The 19,945-nt window shown below is 53.2% G+C and overlaps 1 protein-coding gene across 1 annotated transcript in view; it reads left to right on the top strand.

The window, feature by feature from the left end:
• Positions 1-19,945, top strand: part of CSF1R (colony stimulating factor 1 receptor) — a 26,293-nt gene continuing 6,348 nt past the window's right edge. Inside the window, exons 1-13 of the mRNA XM_039836523.1 lie at positions 1-230; positions 3,357-3,617; positions 4,059-4,343; positions 6,090-6,226; positions 6,884-7,043; positions 8,355-8,541; positions 10,854-10,969; positions 11,119-11,239; positions 11,332-11,519; positions 13,203-13,318; positions 18,604-18,730; positions 18,858-18,962; positions 19,437-19,547. Of these exons, the coding sequence (XP_039692457.1) occupies positions 182-230; positions 3,357-3,617; positions 4,059-4,343; positions 6,090-6,226; positions 6,884-7,043; positions 8,355-8,541; positions 10,854-10,969; positions 11,119-11,239; positions 11,332-11,519; positions 13,203-13,318; positions 18,604-18,730; positions 18,858-18,962; positions 19,437-19,547 (1,963 nt within the window). The 5' untranslated portion in view covers positions 1-181. The remainder of the gene's footprint in view (positions 231-3,356; positions 3,618-4,058; positions 4,344-6,089; positions 6,227-6,883; positions 7,044-8,354; positions 8,542-10,853; positions 10,970-11,118; positions 11,240-11,331; positions 11,520-13,202; positions 13,319-18,603; positions 18,731-18,857; positions 18,963-19,436; positions 19,548-19,945) is intronic.

Below are 19,945 nucleotides of genomic sequence, written 5' to 3'. Positions count from 1 at the left end.
AAGGGGATCAGCACAAGGAGGAGGAGGAGGAGGAAGAAGAGGGAAACAAGACAAATAGTCGGTGCGGCGAGAGGAACTTGTCCAGGCAGCGTTCCTGGTCCCTGCAAAGTGAGCAGCTGGGAGACCCAGTGCCTGCCCAGCCCCCAGCCCTGCATCAGCCTGCCGCCTCCGCAGCGAGGCCATGGGCCCAGGGGCTCTACTGGTCCTGCTCGTGGCCACAGCTTGGCATGGTAAGAGCAGAACTGAGGGCCCTGGGCGCGGGTTGGGGGAGATGTGACGGAGAGGGTCCCTGTGTAAGGATTCCATAAGTTCCTGCCCCTCACTGCGTTTCTGTTTCCTCAGCCTGGACGGCAGGTTTGTGGCTATCCGCTCTGGAGAGGCAGTGGAGGGAAAAGAGGGTGTGAGTGGGGTGGAGGCAGCCCAGCTAGGGCTGCGGATAAGTTTCAGCTCTGATGTTGACTTACTGAGTGTGTCCTGAACAAGCCCCTGTTGCTCTCAGGGTTTCAGTGTCCACAACAGTAGGCAGTGGGGGTGGTGAGGGACTCGACCAAAGCAAAGCTTTTCCAACTTTATTGTGCACACAGATTACCTGGGTATCTTACTACGGTGCAGATTCGGACTCAGAAGGTTTCAGGTGCTACCTGAGATTCTGCATTTCTAACAAGCTCCTAAAAGATGCCAGTGCTGCTGGTCCATAGCTACACTGAGTAGGGAGGCCGCAGAGAGCCCTGAGGGCTCTGCCAGCTCACTGATTATAGGCAGGACCTGACTTGGAAAGGCCCCAAGGGGCAGTGGTCCTTCCATGGGGACTTGGGTGAGGAGTTGGAAGGAGAGATAAGAGGTGAGCGAGTGGGGCTGCGGGGGTCTTGCTGTGAGGAGTCTGGGGATGGAGTCGAGCACCCTAGATGGGGAGAGGCTTATGAAGATCCTTGGTGAGGAAGGGCTGTGTCCCAGGCCAGAGTGTGTGTGTTAGGGGAGAGGAGTGGAGGTTGAGGGATGTCCTGGGAGCTGATGATGGAGGGGTCTTTCAAGTAAGTGGGAGGCAAGGAGGTTTGGGGCATGGAGAGAATTGGGGAGCTGAGATGAGAGAGTGAAAACTGGATAGGCACACAGAGGGGCTTGGTCAGGGTTCACCATGCCCCAGCGCCCACTGCAGGGAAGACGAGTCCCGAGCAGGCTTTCCCCGCCTGCCAGTGCCGGGGAAACTGGGGGTGGAAGTTGAGGGTGTCCATCTTGTCCTGCGTGAATATCTGAGACAACAGGACACAACAAAATAGAACAGACGTCTCTCTCTGACCACATTTCCAGGAGGCCAAGGCAGGGGCTAGAGGGACAGGGATGGGGAGGGGAAGGGAGAGGCTCCTGTGAAACCAAGTGGGTACAGAAACGGAACACAGAATCCAAGACCGTGTGATGTTATAGTCACAGACTCTGACCTATAAAAGTTAAAAACTTTAGATATCAGGATGTCAGGATCAGAAAGGAGGTTAGAAATGTGGCGACTGAAGCAGTATCCCAGGGCAGGAGCAGATGATGGAGCTAGCTGTGTGTCTCCTCACTGAATCCTCTCAGGATGTCTCAGAGGTGGGAACACGGATTACGTCACTGGACGAGAGGGTAGCCTAAGCGTCACAGAAGTGAAGGCATCTACCCAGCCTATAAGGGAGAACCAAGGTTCAGACTCACATTGGTATGACCCCACAGTCTAAACGCCTCTCTACAGTAACACCCCTGGGGCCCACATCACTACAGCTATAATAGGGCAGTGCCAGCTCTATTTGCAGACAGCCCACCTGAAATGACGCTGCTCCCCTCCCTGATGGTCACATTGGCACAGGAGGGCTACAGCCTCGCCTCCCCCCTGTGTTGGCCTTGGCAGAATCCACCAGTTCACTTGATCCTTTATGCCGATCAGAAGCTCAGGTAGAGAGGCTACACACCTTTGATGGGTACGAAATAAAAACATAAGTTAAGCCCTCTTGTAATCATTTGACAGAGATCTTTCTGACTCTGGGGTCGATGGTGGTGGCGGGATGAATAGATTCGTTTGAGGAGCTTGCATACAGGACAGTGAAGAAGCCCTGAATTCACCCAACGCCCTTGGGGCTGGAGCGTCCTATCGTCAGAACCAAGGGGTTGCACTCGCTGGGATACCATGTGGGTCAGTGGCAGACAGAGCCAGGCCCCGCAGCCCAGGGTGTTCTGATGCCCAAGAAGATGGCACTTCCTTTCCTGGGAATCTCTCCCTCAAAGAGGGGACAGTGGTCAGGAGGGTCAGGAAGCAGAAGTGAGAGCATCCCAGGCAGAAGGGCCGCGAGCAGAACGGAAACGGGGGCCAGGCTGGGCGCCAGCAATGTGTTTCCGCCCACACAGGCCAAGGCGCCTGGCGGCCCCTCCAAGGCCTTGAATCAGCTCTCACTTCCCTCCTGAGCCCCTATTTTAGGCCCTGGAAAAATGCTGACTCTGCAGAGGCAACGGGTCTTCTTCCCGGAGGACCTAATATGGGTTTCAAGTCCTCTTTTCTCCTTCACAAAAATTTTCCTTAAAAGAGATTGGCTCTCCAGTAAAGAAAGCAGTGCTGGGGTGTCAGGGAGGGCTGCTGGGGTAGACTAGATAGTAAATGTAATGGCTAACTCTTACTGAGTATTTATTTGGTGGCAGGTGATGTTCTAAAGGCTTTCCATGTATTTAAATGTCCTGACATCTCAATAAATGGGTATAATTATTGTCTTCATTTCATAGGGAGGCTATTGAGGCACAGAGACTCTGAAACACCCACTGTGCTACAGACTGATGATGGGGGCGGGCACAGCAGGGCCTTTCTAATTCTGCAGGGCCAAGATCCTACCCCTCTTTTCTCCTTCCCCATATGAATTAAGTTGAATGACTTTGCTATGAACATTCCATTCATCTGTCTCTTCCTTTGCTTGTTCAAGCCCCTGCTTTGAACCAGGCCCTGGGCTCCCACACTAAGGATGCAGCCTACTTCAGGAGGCTGAAAGAATCTACTCCTGGGGAGAGGAATGATGTTCTCACAGCTGGGAAGACTGAGGCAGGGGGCAGGGGAGCCTCCTGTGGGGCAGTGGCCGGGTGGGAGGCTGAGAAAGCTCCCAGCCCCTTTCTCAGAGGAGGGGCCTGCTGGGCATCGGAGACTTCAGTCCATCCCTGAGCAGGTTTGGGATGGGGGGCTGAGCAAATGACCAGAAAGGTGCAGGGACTTGTTAAAGGTGCAGGTCACAGCTGAACCCTAGCACCAGCATCACCCCTGCCAGGACACCACCCATCTCAGCGGCAGGGAATGGCCCAGAGAGCATCGCCTCAGACCTCACATCTGTCTGCTCTTTGCCCCTCACCAGCTCAAGGGGTACCGGTGATAGAACCCAGTGGCCCTGAGCTGGTCGTGAAGCCAGGCACGACAGTGACCCTGCGATGTGTGGGCAATGGCAGCGTGGAATGGGATGGCCCCCTCTCCTCCCCATACTGGACCCTGGGCCTTGAGGGCCTTAGCAGCATCCTGACCACAAACAACGCCACCTTCCAAAACACTGGGACTTATCGTTGCACTGAGCCTGGAGACCCCTTGGGGGGCAACGCCACCATCCACCTCTATGTCAAAGGTGAGGAATCTGGGCCCATACCCAAGAGGCCTGGTCTAGCAGGCCCCGCCAGGAATGGGCAGGAGGGCTGGGCCTTAATATTACCGACCATGAAAAACTGGGTCCACATTTACTGAGTGCCCGCCGTGAACAAGGAACTGTGGCTGTGCTCCTAATTTAAAGTGTCCTGACAATAACCCTGTGAGGTAAGTTCCATGGTTATGCCCATTTTCCAGAGGCTCAGAGGGGTTGAATCATTTGCTCAAGGTCACACAGCATCAAGTAGTGAGACTGGACCTGGCTCCAGAGCCCGCACTCTGAAGCATCCGCTGAGCTTCCCTGGTATTGTGTGACTTCAGGCAAATGATCGGCATATCTGAGCCTCCCTATCACCAAAGTCCAGAGACCATCCGGCCTGGGGAAGGGAGGGCAGTTGTGACCCTGTATCCCCCTCTTCCCCAGACCCTGCTCGGCCCTGGAATGTGCTGGCCGAAGAAGTGACAGTGTTCGAGGGTCAGGATGCGCTGGTGCCCTGCCTTCTCACTGATCCGGAGCTGGAGGCAGGAGTCTCACTGGTGCGAGTGCGTAACCGGCCTGTCTTGCGCCAAACCAACTATTCCTTCTCACCCTGGCATGGCTTCACCATCCACAAGGCCAAGTTCATTGAGAGTCATGACTACCAATGCAGCGCTCAAGTAGCTGGCAGGACGGTGACGACGAATGGCATCCGGCTTACAGTGCAGAAAGGTGTGTGGGGCAGGGATGGGCCGACCAGATGTCGAGGGCAGGGACAGAGGGCTGGCAGCCACGCGCATGGCGGCGGGGCCCGGACCTCCTGGGAGATAACGAGTGTCTCTCTTCTTTTGTTTCTTCCTTCCAATTATGCCACAGTCATCTTGTCCTACTGTGGCAGGACAAGTCCGGTATGTGGGCAGGGAGACAGACCACATGCAAAAAAATAACTCGATGGACAGAATCACCTCGGATTATGACACATGCTAGGAAAGTCATTAAACGAGGTGATGGAGTCGAGTGCGTGGGGACAGGGAGTGGGGGAGCCTTGCTGAGAGAGCGAGTGACGAGAAAGAGGTGGCCCTGCAAAGATATTCTTCAGCAGAGGAAACAGCAGGTGCAAAGCCAGGAGGCGGGAAGAGGCTCCGGATGTTCTCCCACACTCTCAGATGCAGGTTTCCCACGCGGTGCCAGCCTGGTGCTTGGGCCCTGGGCTTGTGAAGGTGGGGTGGTCAGCCAAGTGACAGGGAGGCGGTGGTGGCCATGTGAGACGGTGCTCACTGTGGGCGGACATGGGGAGCAGGGGTGGCGCGGTCTTGCTCCTTTTCCCGCTTGCCCCTGCTGGGCTGGTGGACAGGATTCTGGTTTCTGGAAGGGCTGATACGGAAGGAGGCCCCAGGCTCAGGACCTGGGCTTGAGACAAGAATTAGGTCCCTCTAATGAAGTCAGAGCAGCTTGGGCTTGAGGCCACGAAACCCGCCAAGGAAGTGAAAAAACCCCACTCTGAGGGCAGAAGAGGCCATTGGGGTGTTTTCCCCGAACTTCATCCTGCAGGGCTCTGGGCTGCCCGGGGCCCTGGTTCTGCTATGACGCCCTCGGTGACCTTGGATGAGCTCTTTAGTGTCTCTGGACCTTGGGAAACTGGTTTAGATCGTCTTTCAACCACAGCAACAGCCACAAATATTAATTTAGTGCCTACTACACTGGGCTAGCTGCTGGGGACAGCGCCTTCATAGATTTGCCACCCTACTTGGCAAGACAGACTAGAGAGAAAGTAAATAACATACCAGTTGTGACTAACAGGAAACCCAAGCGGAGAAAGCTGGATATGTGTGTGTGTATGTTTGGGATTGAGGGGAGGTGTGAGGCTAATTCAGCTAAACTGGTCACAGAAGGCCTCTCTGAGGAACATTTGAGTGAAAGAGCTGAAGGGTGAGAACAGGCACTCATTCAAAGTGTGGGAGAGGGAGCATTCCAGGAGCAAGGGGCCAGTGCAGGGCTCTGCCGTGCGAAGGCCAGGGTGGCTGCAGTGCGGTGAGCGTAGGATGGCAGGTGTTCAGCTGGTCAGTAACAGGGCCTGGGGATGTGGGAAAGACTTTGGCTTTTATTTTGAGAGTGAAGGGAAGCCACTAAATTGAATATTGGCACGAGAGAGAGAGTCATGATCTCTCTCTTAAGAATTTACCTTCTTAAGAGCTCGCATGGGCTGCTCTGAGGGGTCCAGGTGGGGTTGGAGGAAAAGCAGGGAGGCCTTCCAGGAGCCCAGAGCAAAGGTTGGTTCTGAGACTGGGGAGAGGCGGTGGTGGTGGAGGGAAGCGGACTTTTCAATGTCTATTTGGGAGACGAGACTTACTGTGGGGAAAATTGAGGCATTGATGTTGCCTCCCAGGATTTGGGCTGGGAGCGTAGTGGGGACCCACGGTAGAGAGCAGAGCAATAGCTCTGGCCTGAGTGTTCATGGGTCCCTTCCCCTGGCTTCAGTCATTCCAGGGCCCCCAAATGTTACCCTGGAGCCTGCAGAGCTAGTGCGGATTCGTGGTGAGGCCGCCCAGATTGTGTGCTCAGCCAGGAACATTGGTGTCAACTTTGATGTCTCTCTCCAACGAGGAAACACTAAGGTCAGTCCCTGGGGAGACAGCAGGGTAAAGTCTTCTCAAACTCCCAGTACACCAGGCTCTGCAGGATGAAGCCCCCAGCCTCCCAAGCCAGCTCTCTAGGCGGGTCCAGAGAAGGGGGCAGACTCACCAGGGATATCGCTGCCAGTCAGTAGCTGGTCCAAAACCATGTCTCAGGCTCATGCCACTGAAGCTTGTGGGGTCAGGTAGAGGAAATAGTACTCTACCCCTTTTACCCATGACCTTTGCTCCAGCCTGTAGACAAGAGCCAGGTGTCTGCTCACTTCTGACTTAGCAAGGTGTTCCTAGGCCACCTTCGAAGCTCAGGGCTATCAGGCTATTTCACAAAGACCGATACAGAGGGAGGAAAGGAGAGTGTTCCCAGGAGGGAATGGCATTAGGCTGCTTCTGAGAACCCTCTCCCCTCCCACTGTGCCTACTGTGTGCCAGGCATAGCCTTATGCCATTTGCATGCAATGTCTTATTTACTCTTTACGGCAGCCCTAGGAGCATGGGGTCAGTATTAGTCACATTTTACAGATAAAGAAACTGAGGCTCAGAAGTCAATCCCTCATCCAAGGAAAGGCTGAGGATTTGAACCTAAACCTTTTAAATCCCTAAACAACTTTGGTATACCATTTCCATTCCTTCTGGTTGTAGCTCACAATCTCTAAACACTCTGACTTCCATGATAACCATTACCAAAAAGTCCTGACCCTCAACCTCGATCAAGTAGGCTTCCAAGATGCCGGCAACTACTCCTGTGTGGCCAAAAACGCCCAGGGCATCCGCTCCACCTCCATGGTCTTCCGGGTGGTAGGTGAGCATCAGGGTGGTGGGGGAGGTTGGCAGGGATTCTGGGATGAGGGAGGTACGTAACAGGATTGAGAAGGAGGGAGCTGATAGAAGAGAAGAAGACATCGTTAAGAATATCTCTGCTCGAATTCCCTGATCCTAGGCCTGGCTAGGGAGCCAAGTCTCTGGGACCCTTCCCTGATCCTCCCCTAGAACCCCTCTATCCCTCCTTGGAGTTCCTATAGTGCAATGCTGCATTTTTTTTTAGCATCGTTTTGTTCTGTTTTGGGATCGATGTTTAGTAGCTCCCTTCTGGACTTCACTGTTCATTCATTCACTCATTCATTTTTGCCTAAGACATTCGTGTCACTTAAACATGTGAACAGACAGTGCTCACCCAGTGTGATCATGAGGGAAGAACGGGGTGTCCCGAGAACACCAAGGAGACTTGGGGCCTCTGGAGCTGATCCCTTCCACTTTTCCTCCTCAGATCCCCCAGAGTAGCTTGACTTTCATTTATGCACATTTTAATTAGGAGAAGCTAGTCAGGGCTCTTTCAGGTACAAGTTAACAGAAGCCAACTTAAACTGACCTAATCAAAAGAGTATTTTATTGGCCTTATAGCTAAAATGCCATGGATATGAGCTTCAGGTACAGTTGGATCTAGTTATTCAGATGATGTGGACAAGAATCTGTTCCTTCCCGACTCTCAGCTGTATATTTTTTGTGTGTGTTCCCTAGTTGCACCAGGCACGGTAACCCCAGTGGGATGAGATCTTCTCTTCCCAGAGTTCCAACAAAAATCATGGAAATGAGTGTCATGGACTCATGGATTCATGTGCCTGTACCAAACCAATCACTGGTCCAAAGGGGACACATTACTCTTATTGGCTGGCCTGAATTACATGCTGGATGTGGACGCCACATTGACTGAACTATTATCAGAGGAAGGGGAAATGGATGGGGGCATGTGAAAAAAACAACAGACTTGTTTTTACTGCTAAAATTTTTTTCAAAAAGTTATAACTAAAGATGTAGCCAATCTCTTAATTATGCAAATAAGGAGGTGGAGACATCAAGGAGAATAAGAATTTTCCCAGGTTCTCCCAGGGACTCAGTGAGGAGAAGAGTTTGAAGCCCTGGGTTTCTGGGGTAGGTGGTGGGAAGAGAGATGTCAGAGGGCAAATCTTGGTTAGGGATGGGGACTGTGTGCCTGGCACACAGAAGGCACCCAGCAGTGTCCAGCTGAATGACTAAATCAATGGATGGATGACCAAATAAACAAACCAGGACATCTTCCCACTAATGCCAGATCTCTATGTGTTCTGCTTTCCAGACAGTGCTTACTTGAACTTGACCACTGAGCAGAACCTCCTCCAGGAGGTGGCCGTGGGTGAGACACTCAACCTCCAAGTCATAGTAGAGGCCTACCCAGGCCTACAAGTTTTTAACTGGACCTATCTTGGACCCTTCTCTAACCACCAGCCCAAGCTCAATTTTGTCACCATCAAGGATACATACAGGTACCACCTTATCAGCTCCCATCTGCATAGTTCCATAACCAGATGGGGAATGCTTCAGTCAGAAGTCAGGACACTTGGGTCATGTCTCAACCTTGCTGTGTGACCTAGAGTGGGTCCCTTCCCCTTTCTGAGTCTCCCTTTCCCTGACTATGTGGAACTTCAATCTCAGTCATCTATATTTGAGATTTCCCACATCCTTGGGACATCCAATGCCTTCCTCAAGAATTCTACCATTTCTTGTGGGTGTACATGCTCATGGTCATCCAAGAACTCTCAATCTCATTCATTCTTTTCTTTCATGGCCAATCCGAATGTAGAAGACAATGCCTCATGATTTTCACTTGTAGATACTCTCCTAATAATGATTTTACAGGTTATCTGCCACACACAGTTTAGGGGTGGGAGTAGCAGGAATTAGCATCACTCAATCACGGATAAATCAAAAGGTTCTGTAAGGGCGCGTGGTCACCCAGCTCAGAATTTTTCACTGGCCACCCCCTCACAGGCTCAAACTCTTCTCATAAAGTGCTATCTGACTTCATCCCTTCTTCTCCCAGAATCCTGCTTTTCCCACATGCGTACCATCTTAGAAATCTCTTTTTCCTGTCTCCTTATGGATTATGTCTTCAAGGTCTTATTTTTCCATCCAAAGTGGCCCAAACAGGCAGTATTCTATTTAAGAGAGTTTCCACCCTAAGAGGAGCACTGTTACCTCTTTGATAATAAAAGGGGTTAAAATTGTTGGGTTTTTGTTTGTTTGTTTGTTTTTTACCTTATTCTATTTGAATGAGAGCATACAGCTCGATCGTGGACAGTGAGTATGTGGTGCATGTGATAACTTCCTCTCCCACACTCACGACAGGTATCCCTAAGCCACTTTCCCGCAGAGTCTAGATGTAGACTCAGAGTCCTCGACACACTCTCCAGACAGTATTTTTATCATAATTGGCTCACAAGAGTAGACCCGTTTGCCATCCCTGGGCTAGATAATCCCTTAGACACCTTCCAACTCTCAACCATCTCCGAGGTTTTCTTTATAGCTCCTGAAGCCCAGACCTCATTGGCTCTTGAACTCTTGTTTGTTGATGATTAGAATCAACAAGGATGTTCCCTTGTCCTCATCTTCCTCATTCCAGTTCTGAATCTGGAGTCTGCGGACCCCTGGGAGGGAGCCTGGTCCATAGACAGATTTCAGGGGTCCATAAGCAACAGGGACCTTGTGGAAAGGAACCAGGGAGAACCCCTCAAACACAGTAGTCTGTGGCCATTCATCGCAAGGCAGACAAGCCTATGGGCCAAATAGCCACCAAACTTAGCTCATGTGATGGGTATGCTGTTCATAATGGTGACTTTTCATTGAAATCTTTCAGTTTAAGAGGTAAATGTTAGTTATTTCAAAAGTTCTGTATGCCAAAGGTCTGAATACCCTTTAAATATAATGGGTTTTAGTCTGGTAGTGGTTGCAGACATTTTCTGAAGAAGAGCTGGTAATTTCCTATAATTTATTTTTTAAAACATTTTTTATTACATAAACAATGCATATTCATTATGGATAAATTTTAAAATAGAGAGCAAGAGAAACATTCAAAAATTACCTAAAATCAGCCAAGGATAGATTTTATTGTATGTATTTGCTTCCGGGCTTTTTACATAATAAAAGGCACCATTAAATTGAGTACCTACAGTGAGTCAGGTTCCGTGTCAAACACTCTGAATACATATCTCCTTAATCCTCAGGTCCAGTCTGTGAGTTAATTACCATCAATGTTGTCCTCACAGATAAGGAAGTGAAGGATCAGAGAGATTAAGCACTTGTCTAAGGTCACACAGCTAAGAAATGGCAGTACCAGGACTTGACCCCTGGTCTCTGTAACCTCATGGCTACATCCTGCTTCTCATCCCTCTCACAGTCCCTCTGGGCAGGGTTGGAGCTTTAGGGACGGCAGCTGACCTGGATGCTGGCGTTTTTGGCAGGGATGGCTTAGCCCAGCGATGGTGGTGGAAGCAGGCACGTGCGGTGGGGCCTGGGATGTGCCTCCCGGTGGTGGTGCTCTGCAGACATCACCTCCGCTAAACCACAGAACAAAACTGCTTTACAGATAAGACAACCATCTGAGGAAATTGGGTCGATGGTTTTCCCATATCTCAAAGGCATCCACTCTGGGTTCCTGGCTCAGCCAAGGCCCTTGTGCCCTGGACACTTTATCAAAAGTAAAACAAAGCTCTTTAGAGTGGTTGTCTGAGCCCATTGTCCTAGTCGGGGGCATATCTGGGCTGGTGCTCACCCCAGATATCCTGTTCCTCTCACACAGGTACACCTCCACCCTCTACCTGCCTCGCCTGAAGCCCTATGAGGCTGGCCGCTATTCCTTCTGGGCCAGAAACGCCAGAGGCGAGGATGCTCTGACCTTTGAGCTCAGCCTTCAACGTGAGTGATGGAGCGGGTCTTAGGGATGTGGGGTCCCCGGGGCTGCCTGGAGAGAAAAGCTGGGAGGGAAAGTTCAGTGCAAGACGGTCAGGCACGGGGACTTGGGGCATCTGGGCTAATCCCTCTTCTACTCTGCCTTCCCTCCTCAGATCCCCCAGAGGTAAGAGTCGCGTGGAACCCCATCAATGGCTCTGATGCCCTGCTCTGTGATGCCTCTGGGTACCCCCAGCCCAATGTGACATGGGTGCAGTGCAGTGGCCATACTGATAGGTAAGTGGGCTCCTCTCACTCCTCACTCAGACTGAGAGGCTGGGGCAGGGGCTGGCATCCTGACACTCTGAGCCCCACTCTGCTCTTCCCAGATGTGACGAGGCCCAAGCACTGGTTTTCGAGGACCCACACCCCGAGATTCTGAGCCAGAAGCCCTTCCACAAGGTGACTGTCCGGAGCCTGCTGGTCACTGGGACCTTGGAACACAACAGGACCTATGAGTGCAGAGCCCGCAACAGTGCGGGGAACAGCTCCCAGGCCTTCTCACACGTATCTGTAGGTGAGCAGTCATCTGTCCCTTCAGGTGGGTAGGGAGGAGGGCCCAGGATACTGCCCCAGCTCAGGGAGCCAGAGTTCTAACGTGGAGCAGATCCCAGCGGAACCGAGTCCTACCTCTGTGGGTCCCACTCTAGGCAACTCCTGAGCAAAGGTCTCCCGAAGAAGCCAGATGGGAGAGTCTGAACCTCTCAGGACTAGAGGCAGGGGGAGAAGGGCGGAGGGGAAGCAGACGTGAGGTACAGATAGAAAGCAGCTGGAAGCAAGCACAGCCTAACTGGCCCCTCTGATCATACTCCTGTACTTTAACTCATTCATTAATGCACAATTACATATCTGGTGTCTGCTGTGTGCCAGGCACACTCACTCGACGCAGAGGAGCCGTGCCTCCACGGAGCTTAGAGGCTGGTGAGGGAGGCAGTCAATGACAAGTGCACGCAGTCCTACCCCACTCCAGGGCCAGCCTTGGTGGCCTTCTTCATCCCTCTCTGAATCCCTTCCTACCAGAGACACAGTCTTCTCTTCTCAGGGCCACCGTCCGAGAGTGGAGCTGATGTCCAGCCCCGGGCACTAACATAGGCTACGTTTGCAAAGAGGAAAGGACGCCTTTGTCTGTATTCCACAAAGGTGCTATGTGGGTAGTTCTCAGATTCTGTGCAGAGGCCCACAGCTTCTGACAGGCAGGTCTCAGCACCCCTGCATGCCAGGCCTGGCAAGGCTCTCTGGGCCCAGAGAAGACAAAGCAAGAGCCGCTGCCTGACTTGGAAGTGGCCTTCCAGGGCCCCAGCTGCTGGCCTGGAAGCAAGTGCCGCCAGGGCCCGACTCCACACACAGCTGCCCATGGCTGCGCTCAGTCTCACTGCTGGTGGTCATATATTAGAAGTGATAAAGCCGGCGTGGTATTGAATGCTTGCACCGTGTCAGGAGTTGCGCTAAGCTCTTTACAGGCATTGTCTCAATGAATGTGCACAAACCGAGAAAGTTAAAACTATTTTCTTTCGACTTTGGAGATGATAAACCTGAGGCTTGGGGAGAAGTTACAGGTTCGATGTCACACACTTCCTACGTGGCCGGTGAGATTTGGCCTCAGACCTACACTGTTGATCTGAGCAAGGTGATGGAAATTATGTCATTTAAAACACATCGTGAGAGCCAGGGTTTTTGATCCAGGAAGAGGAGACCCAGGGGCTGCGAGCCTGGCTTTCAGACCCTCGGGAGGGCTGCGTGTTTCTAAAGGGCACTCACAGAGCAGCAGGGAACGGCCAGGAAGGCAGATTCCCACCTAGTCTTTTTGTTCGAACTACCCAGACGTGTGGTGGTGAGCCCCGTCACCAGTGGTGTGTACAAGCCAAGGCATTAGGACAGGCTGCTGCGGAGGGGCTCCTTGCCTGGCAGGTGTGGTGCTGCGTGACTCGAGCCACAAAAGGCTGTGACTCCTGCGGGTTTGGGGCTGGGCATGAACAGAGCTGGAGGGTCAGTCCTCCCTGCCCCTGGATGAGGAAGGTCTGCCGGAAGGCTCCCTGAGGCTCGGGGGGCTTCTAGGTGAGGGGACACTTTGTTCAGTCGAAGCATTTATTGAGTACTGACTGTGTTCCAGGCAGAGCACTGGCCTATTCGCAGTGGGGGCGGGGGGGGGGGCTGCAGGAGGCTCCCTCTGCCACTCACTCCTCCGCCTCGCCCTTTCCAGGAGCCAGCATACAGCCCCCTGATGAGCCCTTCTTCACACCAGTGCTTGTCGCCTGTGTGTCCATCATGGCCTTGCTGCTGCTGCTGCTCCTGCTGCTCCTGTACAAGTACAAGCAGGTGAGACTGGGCAGGGCGGGGCAGCCAGACCTCATGTGTGCCAGACCACAGGACAGCAACGCCAGGCCACGCAGATCCCCATTTCAGGCCCTGGACACTCACTCGTTCAGTCAGCCAGTCATTCAGCCAACAGCTCTTTAGTGGGTGCTGGGCAGGCTAAAACTTGGAGCTTTAAGCTCTACTCTCCTAGATGTCACTGGCTAGTGCAGGAGACAGTCGCTAATCAATTCACCAGAAGAGTGAGTGCGAAAGATGCTCTAGGGAGACAAATGGATTGTAGGAGGGCGTAAGCATGGATCTTGTCCCGGCCAGAAGCTTGCAGGCACACAGAGAAGACTTCGCGGGGCCAGGCCTGTGTCTCACTCTCAGGTGGCAGGTGGTCTAGTAGAAGAGGAAGGCCTGGCCATCACCAACCTCTTTGTTAGTTAATATTATTATTCAAAGCTACCATTTATTATTGCACAGTGATGTTTGGAGTGCTGCCCGTCACAATCAGTGCACCATCAGTGATAGCGATTTTTTATTAATTGTGTTGCCTACATCCTCCCATTTAATGCCTTCAACAGCCGTGGCACGTAGACAGTATCACTAAGTCCATTTTACAGAGTTAAAAGCTGAGGTTCTGGAAGGCTGAGACGGTTGCTCTAGTGTAGAGCTGGTCAGTGGCGGAGGCTGGTTTTTAAAAGGCCATGTTTTTAACCATTATGCAAAACACCTAGTCATCTTATTTAACCTTCACAACACCCGGAGGCAGGGACTGTAGCAGTCAGCATTTTACAGTATGGAGACCAAGGCTTGGGAAGTTTGAAGACTCTGCCCAAGGGTTCCAGGAGCCTCCCACACCAGACCCATGGCCTTCCCCACCTGGCCTAGCTGCCTGCCTGCACAAAAGATGGTGTCTAGTGTGATCAGATGCTGAGAGGGCCAGGCCGGAGGGCTGTGGAGACCACGGGTGAGGGATCCCTTTCGCTGGCGGGGAAGGGAGACTACTTGGAGGAGGTGGCTTGGCATGGGAGGGAAAAGCCTTAGATGATGGGGGGTGCAGCATGGAGAGATAAAACTCAGGGAAAGGGTGTCTCCTGGGGAGAGGGCGATGTGTGCGAAGGGTGGGGGAAGACCAAGGTGAGTTCCAGATATACTGGTACCTAGAAGAAGATGCAGGTGGAGATAGGTTGGGGATCCGAGGGTTGAACGCTGTCCTGTAGGCTCAGGGCCGTCCGTGGGTTTGAATAAGGGAGTGATATGATTTAGGGGTGAATAACTTCTACCCCACACCTACCATGGGGGTTTTAGTGTGAGAAGAGGACTTGGAGTAGATAGGACGGATAGGATATGGGTTTGGCTTCTTATGCTCATGCCAGCACTCAGCATGGGGAGGCAGCTCAGCGTGCAGCCCCCAAGAAACCAGGGCCTCAAGGCAAGAATTTGGGGATCTGGGTCCAGCGCCGACCCTGTTTGGCCATACGACCTCAGGTAACTCACTGCCCTCAAAATAGTTTCCCGCCCTGTACCGTGGGACTGGTGGCCTTCAACAGGCCTCCTCCTCTGACATTCCACGAGCCTACTGATGGTCTGGTTTACCAGCCAGGGGTTGCGAGTTGGGTGAATCTGGGTCTGAATCCTGCTTCTGCCCATCTCAGGCCAGGAGACTCTGGGAAAGTTGGTGTCTCGAAGCTTCTGTTTCTCCATCCGTGAAATGGTGTTAATAATGGTGGCCACCCCACCAGGCTGTCCTGAGGATTCATGTAGGGGGCTCTACAGGGTGCTGGGCACAGACAAGGCTCAGAGTGGAAGCTGCACACTCTTGTCCCAGGAAGAAGTTCACTGGGGAACCCAAGTTAGCTCATGCCTCTTGGGACTGAAGGGATGTCTGAGGTTGGGCATCTCCTTGACTACACACCCAAAATGGTGTTGAGCCCTGCTCGGCCACCTCCAGGGATAGGACCTCACTCACTCCTGTGACCTCCCTGTTCCTTCTCGGAGCAGCTCTGACTTGCAAAATTCTTCCTTATATGGAGCTGAAAACTGCCTCCCAATGCCCCACAGAGCCGCCTCCTCAGCCCGGGGCGGCCTGCGGAGATTCCAGAGAAGTGCCCAGTTCCCCCTTCAGCCCCCCTCCAACCCTCACCACCTCCGGCCGCCGGCACCACTGGCTGGCCGTGGTTTAGGGACATCTGTCCGTGGGCCCATTTTTGGAATGTGTACTCCCCATTACCTTATTTTCTATCCAGGAAATTCGACTGTCCCCTGAGCCCACTCCAGGCCAGGAGAACGAGGGCATCCCATGGAACAAAACCTTAAGGAGGTCAAGATGGTCATGCCCCTGTCTCAGGGCCTGCAGTCCACTTCTCTGCTTTGCCCCCTGGGATTCACCGGCCCTTCCCTGGGGACTCAGTCCTCACTGCCCAGTTCTGGGATGAGGGTGGCCTCCTCTGGGGGAAGGAGTGTTTCTGCCTCAGGCTGAGTCATCACCTTCCTGCTCCCCAGAGATACCACAGGGAGGTGCAAAGGGGGAAGAGAAAGGCCAGGAGTCAGCAGGCGGCAGGGAGGTTGGTCACGAAGAAGAAAGGATGAGGCAGGGAAGCGTGAAGGGGACAGGAAGGCGGCTGGCAAGGCTGGGATTCTGGGAGTCAGATCTGAGGCGTGGGACCTAGGGGCAAACTGGAGATAGACAGGAGGGTCCTCAGGGTACCCAGTGGGGATCGTTGAGGTCTCTACCTTCCTGAGGCAGAGAACATCCACCTGGCCAGAACCAGCAGGTCTAGTAGGGAGGGTAGCAATGACTTTGATGCTTCCTGTCCACCTTGGTTGCCAAGGGGAGGTTGAGGGTAGGCAAAGGGCCTGGGCTTGTTTTGAGGAATGAATGAGATGACACATATTGAACGCGTAGGCCAGCACCCTGCTCACAGGAAGTGCTGGAGAAGCACTCACTGCTATCACCAATATTACAGAATCTGGCCTGAGGTGGCCCATCCCAGCCTCTCCCTGCAGAGGAGAGGCCCCTCTGGGTAGAAGCTCCTGGGAGCTACACGCGAGCCCTTTCCAGGATGGCAGCGGCCCAGACCTGGGTGGTGTACTGGTAAAGCTGGGGTTCACTTGCCAGGAAGAGATGTAGGGATGCCTGAGGCAGGTGGGAGAGAGCCGCTCCCTCCTCCAGGTACAGAGTCTGGGATCCAGAGATCTGAGATCCCATCCAGACAACCTCTTCTTCCTCCGACTCCCCTCTCTCTCACCAATATCCCCTGTCTGGCTGGGGGCGGTGGTGGGGAGGGGGCTGACTCAGGCCCAGCTGCAGGAGACAGAGGAAGGAGAAGTGGTGAGGAGACAAAGAGGCCTTGGCCGCAGAGTCTCCTGGAGATAGAAGTGGCCAGGGAGCTGGTGAGGTGGGGGCGGGGTGGTGGGGTGCTGGTGGTGTCCAAGAATCCCCTCCTGGCTCCGTCTCCGTCATTTGGGCTGCGGAGGCACCACACACAAGGTTTGCATCTTCCGAGACTCAGGAAGTTCCTCCTCTGTCCCATGTAGGACTCTCCTCTTAAGGTACAGCACGGGTGTCCTTACGTTTACCTGTAGTGTTCCCCACAGTCAGAACCTGGAAGCTCCTCCTTATCCCTAAGTGAAGTCTGTTCTCCGGAACTATACTATCTGGAAGTTCTTCCCTGTGGCTCTCTGGAGCCTTGTCTCTTAACCCAGCAAGACTTGCAGCCACAGACCACCCTCCTCCTCCCCGACGCCTACTCACACAATCTAGCACCTTCCCTGCCCCTCCTGGGTGCCCATGAAAGAGCCCAGCTGCTAAGCACAGCCCAGCTGGTCCCCGTCCCCAAGGGGGCTGACAGGAAAGAGTCGGATTGCTGACCCAAGGCCTCAGTGTCCTCCACTGCCCAAGTCCAGCTTCCACTTTCTACCTAAACTCTGTCTTCCATCAGCACTTCTCATGGGCAGCCCCTGGCATGATGCCCCTGAGCAGCTGCCACCCTGGGCAGGAAAGAGCGAGGCAGCTGCTCCTCCTTCCCAGAAACAGCTCTGTTCCAGCTGGTGGTCCGAAACAGCATGTAAAGCCTGGGAAGGAACTCAGGTCCCCAGACACTCCCTGCCTTGTGGGCAGAAAGGGCCTCTCACTTGTCACAGCCCTCAAGACCTTCCTGGCTCTGGAACCTCCCCTGCTCCCCACAAGCCACCTGGATGAGCACCTCCCAGTCACTCAGACTTGCCAAAACCTTTCTCGCCTTCAGGCCTCTGCATGTCTGTTCACTGAGACTGCTAAGTGCTCCCTTTCAGAGTCACATGGCTGGCTCCTCTCACCTCCTCAGGGGCCTCCCCTGACTTATCTTCAGTCGTATCCATCATTCTCTATCCCATGCTTTATTTTCTTTACAGCACTGTTTGAAAATTATATACATATAATTTTTTTGAGGTGAATGCCTGTTTTAGTCGCTAGAATGCAAACTCCATGAGCCAGGGACTTTGTCTTATTCAACTCTGAATGAGTGATGCCTGTCACAAATAGGTGCTCAGTGAACTATTTGGAAGGGAATATTATTTAGACTTAAAATGGAAAAAAATCCTGTCCCATCCAATGACATGGATGAACCTTAAAGACATTGTGCTAAGTGAAATAAGCCAATCACAAAAGGACAAATACTGCATGATTCCTCTTATATGAGGCACTTAAAATAGTCAGATTCATGAGCTAAGTGGAATGGTGGTGGTCAGGGGATGCGGGGAGGAGGCAATGGGGAGTTGTTTATGAGTGTGGCGTTTCAGTTTTGCAAGATGAAAAGTGTTCTGGACGTCAGGTGCACAAGAACGTAAATGTACTTAACACTACTGAACTGTATACTCACAATGGTTGAGATGGTAACTTTTATGTTATGTGTAGCTTACCATAATTAAAAATAAAAACAATATTTGGATGGGAGGATAGATGGATGGATGGACAGATCTCAAGTTCCACCCTCCCTCCTGGCCGATGAATGACCAAATTATCAGTTCTACCAAGGCCCTCAGAGGTGATCCTGTCCAAGTCTGTCAATACACAGGTAGGGAGACTGAGGCTTGTGGAAAGGAAGGTTGCACGGTGAGGCCGAGCCAGGAAGGGATTGAGCTCTCAGTGCCATGGGCATAGGAGACTCGGCCCCTCTCACCAGGTCTCAGGCCACGCTCCGCCTCCTCTTGCCGAGAGACTTGCGACTGTCCACTCCCTCTGCCCTTGGGAGTCGGGATTGAGATCCAAGACCCACCAGCCAGGCCCAGCTGACCCGTGCTTCCTCCCTGTCCCTCTGCAGAAGCCCAAGTACCAGGTGCGCTGGAAGATCATTGAGAGCTATGAGGGCAACAACTACACTTTCATTGATCCCACTCAGCTGCCCTACAATGAGAAGTGGGAGTTCCCCCGAAACAACCTGCAATTTGGTGAGATGAGATCTCAGCCCACCAGGCCCTCGAATCACAAGGCAGCATGGGCTTCGGGGCACCTGTGGGCCCCTAGAGAGAGGGCCCATTGGTGCCCAGGGACCTAAGAAGTCTGTATGTGTGGCAGGTAAGACCCTTGGAGCTGGTGCCTTTGGGAAGGTAGTAGAGGCCACAGCCTTTGGTCTGGGCAAGGAAGATGCGGTCCTGAAGGTGGCTGTGAAGATGCTGAAGTGTGAGTGAGGGAAAGAGAGGGTGGGAGGCGGTGCATGCTGGGGGAGGGCCTCCCTTGCCACCATAAGAGGCATTACCCACATTTTCAACCTGCCAGGGCCTGGGGGACAGAGCCTGGGATTGGCGGCGAGGACTCCTGGATTTCTTTGTGAGATCCAGGCTCCCTCTAACTCCTGGGTGTGGAGGGGCTTCTGACTGAGTCCCAAAGAAGCTGGGGTGCACAGAGGCCACCCTGGGCCATGGCCTGGCTACAGGTTGGCTTTCTGCCACCCGAGACCTGCTCAGTGACTGGCCATCTCTCCCCTCTCTTTAACTCCCCTCTGTGTGTCCGCATTTCTCCTTCGCCCTCTTTTGGCCACTTATGGCTTTGGGGATCTGGATACCCCTGGCCTGCTTACCTGGGTGTGTCCTTTCTGTGTGGCTCTCCATGTCCTGTCCTCTCCCCGTATGTGGAACCTATGACCCCATCTCCCAGCCACGGCTCACACCGATGAGAAGGAGGCCCTCATGTCAGAACTGAAGATCATGAGTCACCTGGGCCAGCATGAGAATATAGTCAACCTTCTGGGAGCCTGCACTCATGGAGGTGAGGGGCCCTGGCGGGCACGGGGGCCCATGGCCTTGGGCTTCTCAGGTATCTGAGGGCCCCAGGGCCACCTAACTCCGTCTTCCTCTTCCATCTCCTCCAAGGAAAGGAAGGATCTCTGTCTCAGCTCTCTTAAATTCCTGGGCCAGATGCCTGAACAGGTCAAGTTGCCTGTGGATGGCAGATGGTTCTGGGAGCCCTGGGCAGTGGCTCTCAGACAAAAGCGGGCCTCTGGAGAGGGAGCTAAGAGGGCAAACCCTGGGCCCTGCTCCAGCCAGTCTGATTCTGTGGGTTTGGAGTAAAGCCCCCAAATCTACCATTTAAGAAGCCCCCACCCAAAGATACTTGGACACTAACCATGGGGTCCCCAAAAATGCCCCAGGGCCTATTGGGGCTCC

Source organism: Pteropus medius, unplaced genomic scaffold (assembly GCF_902729225.1).
Source record: "Pteropus medius unplaced genomic scaffold, Ma_sr-lr_union100, whole genome shotgun sequence".
In the NCBI taxonomy this organism is placed as follows: Eukaryota; Metazoa; Chordata; class Mammalia; order Chiroptera; family Pteropodidae; genus Pteropus; species Pteropus medius.
This window is presented reverse-complemented; position numbering and strand designations above follow the sequence as displayed.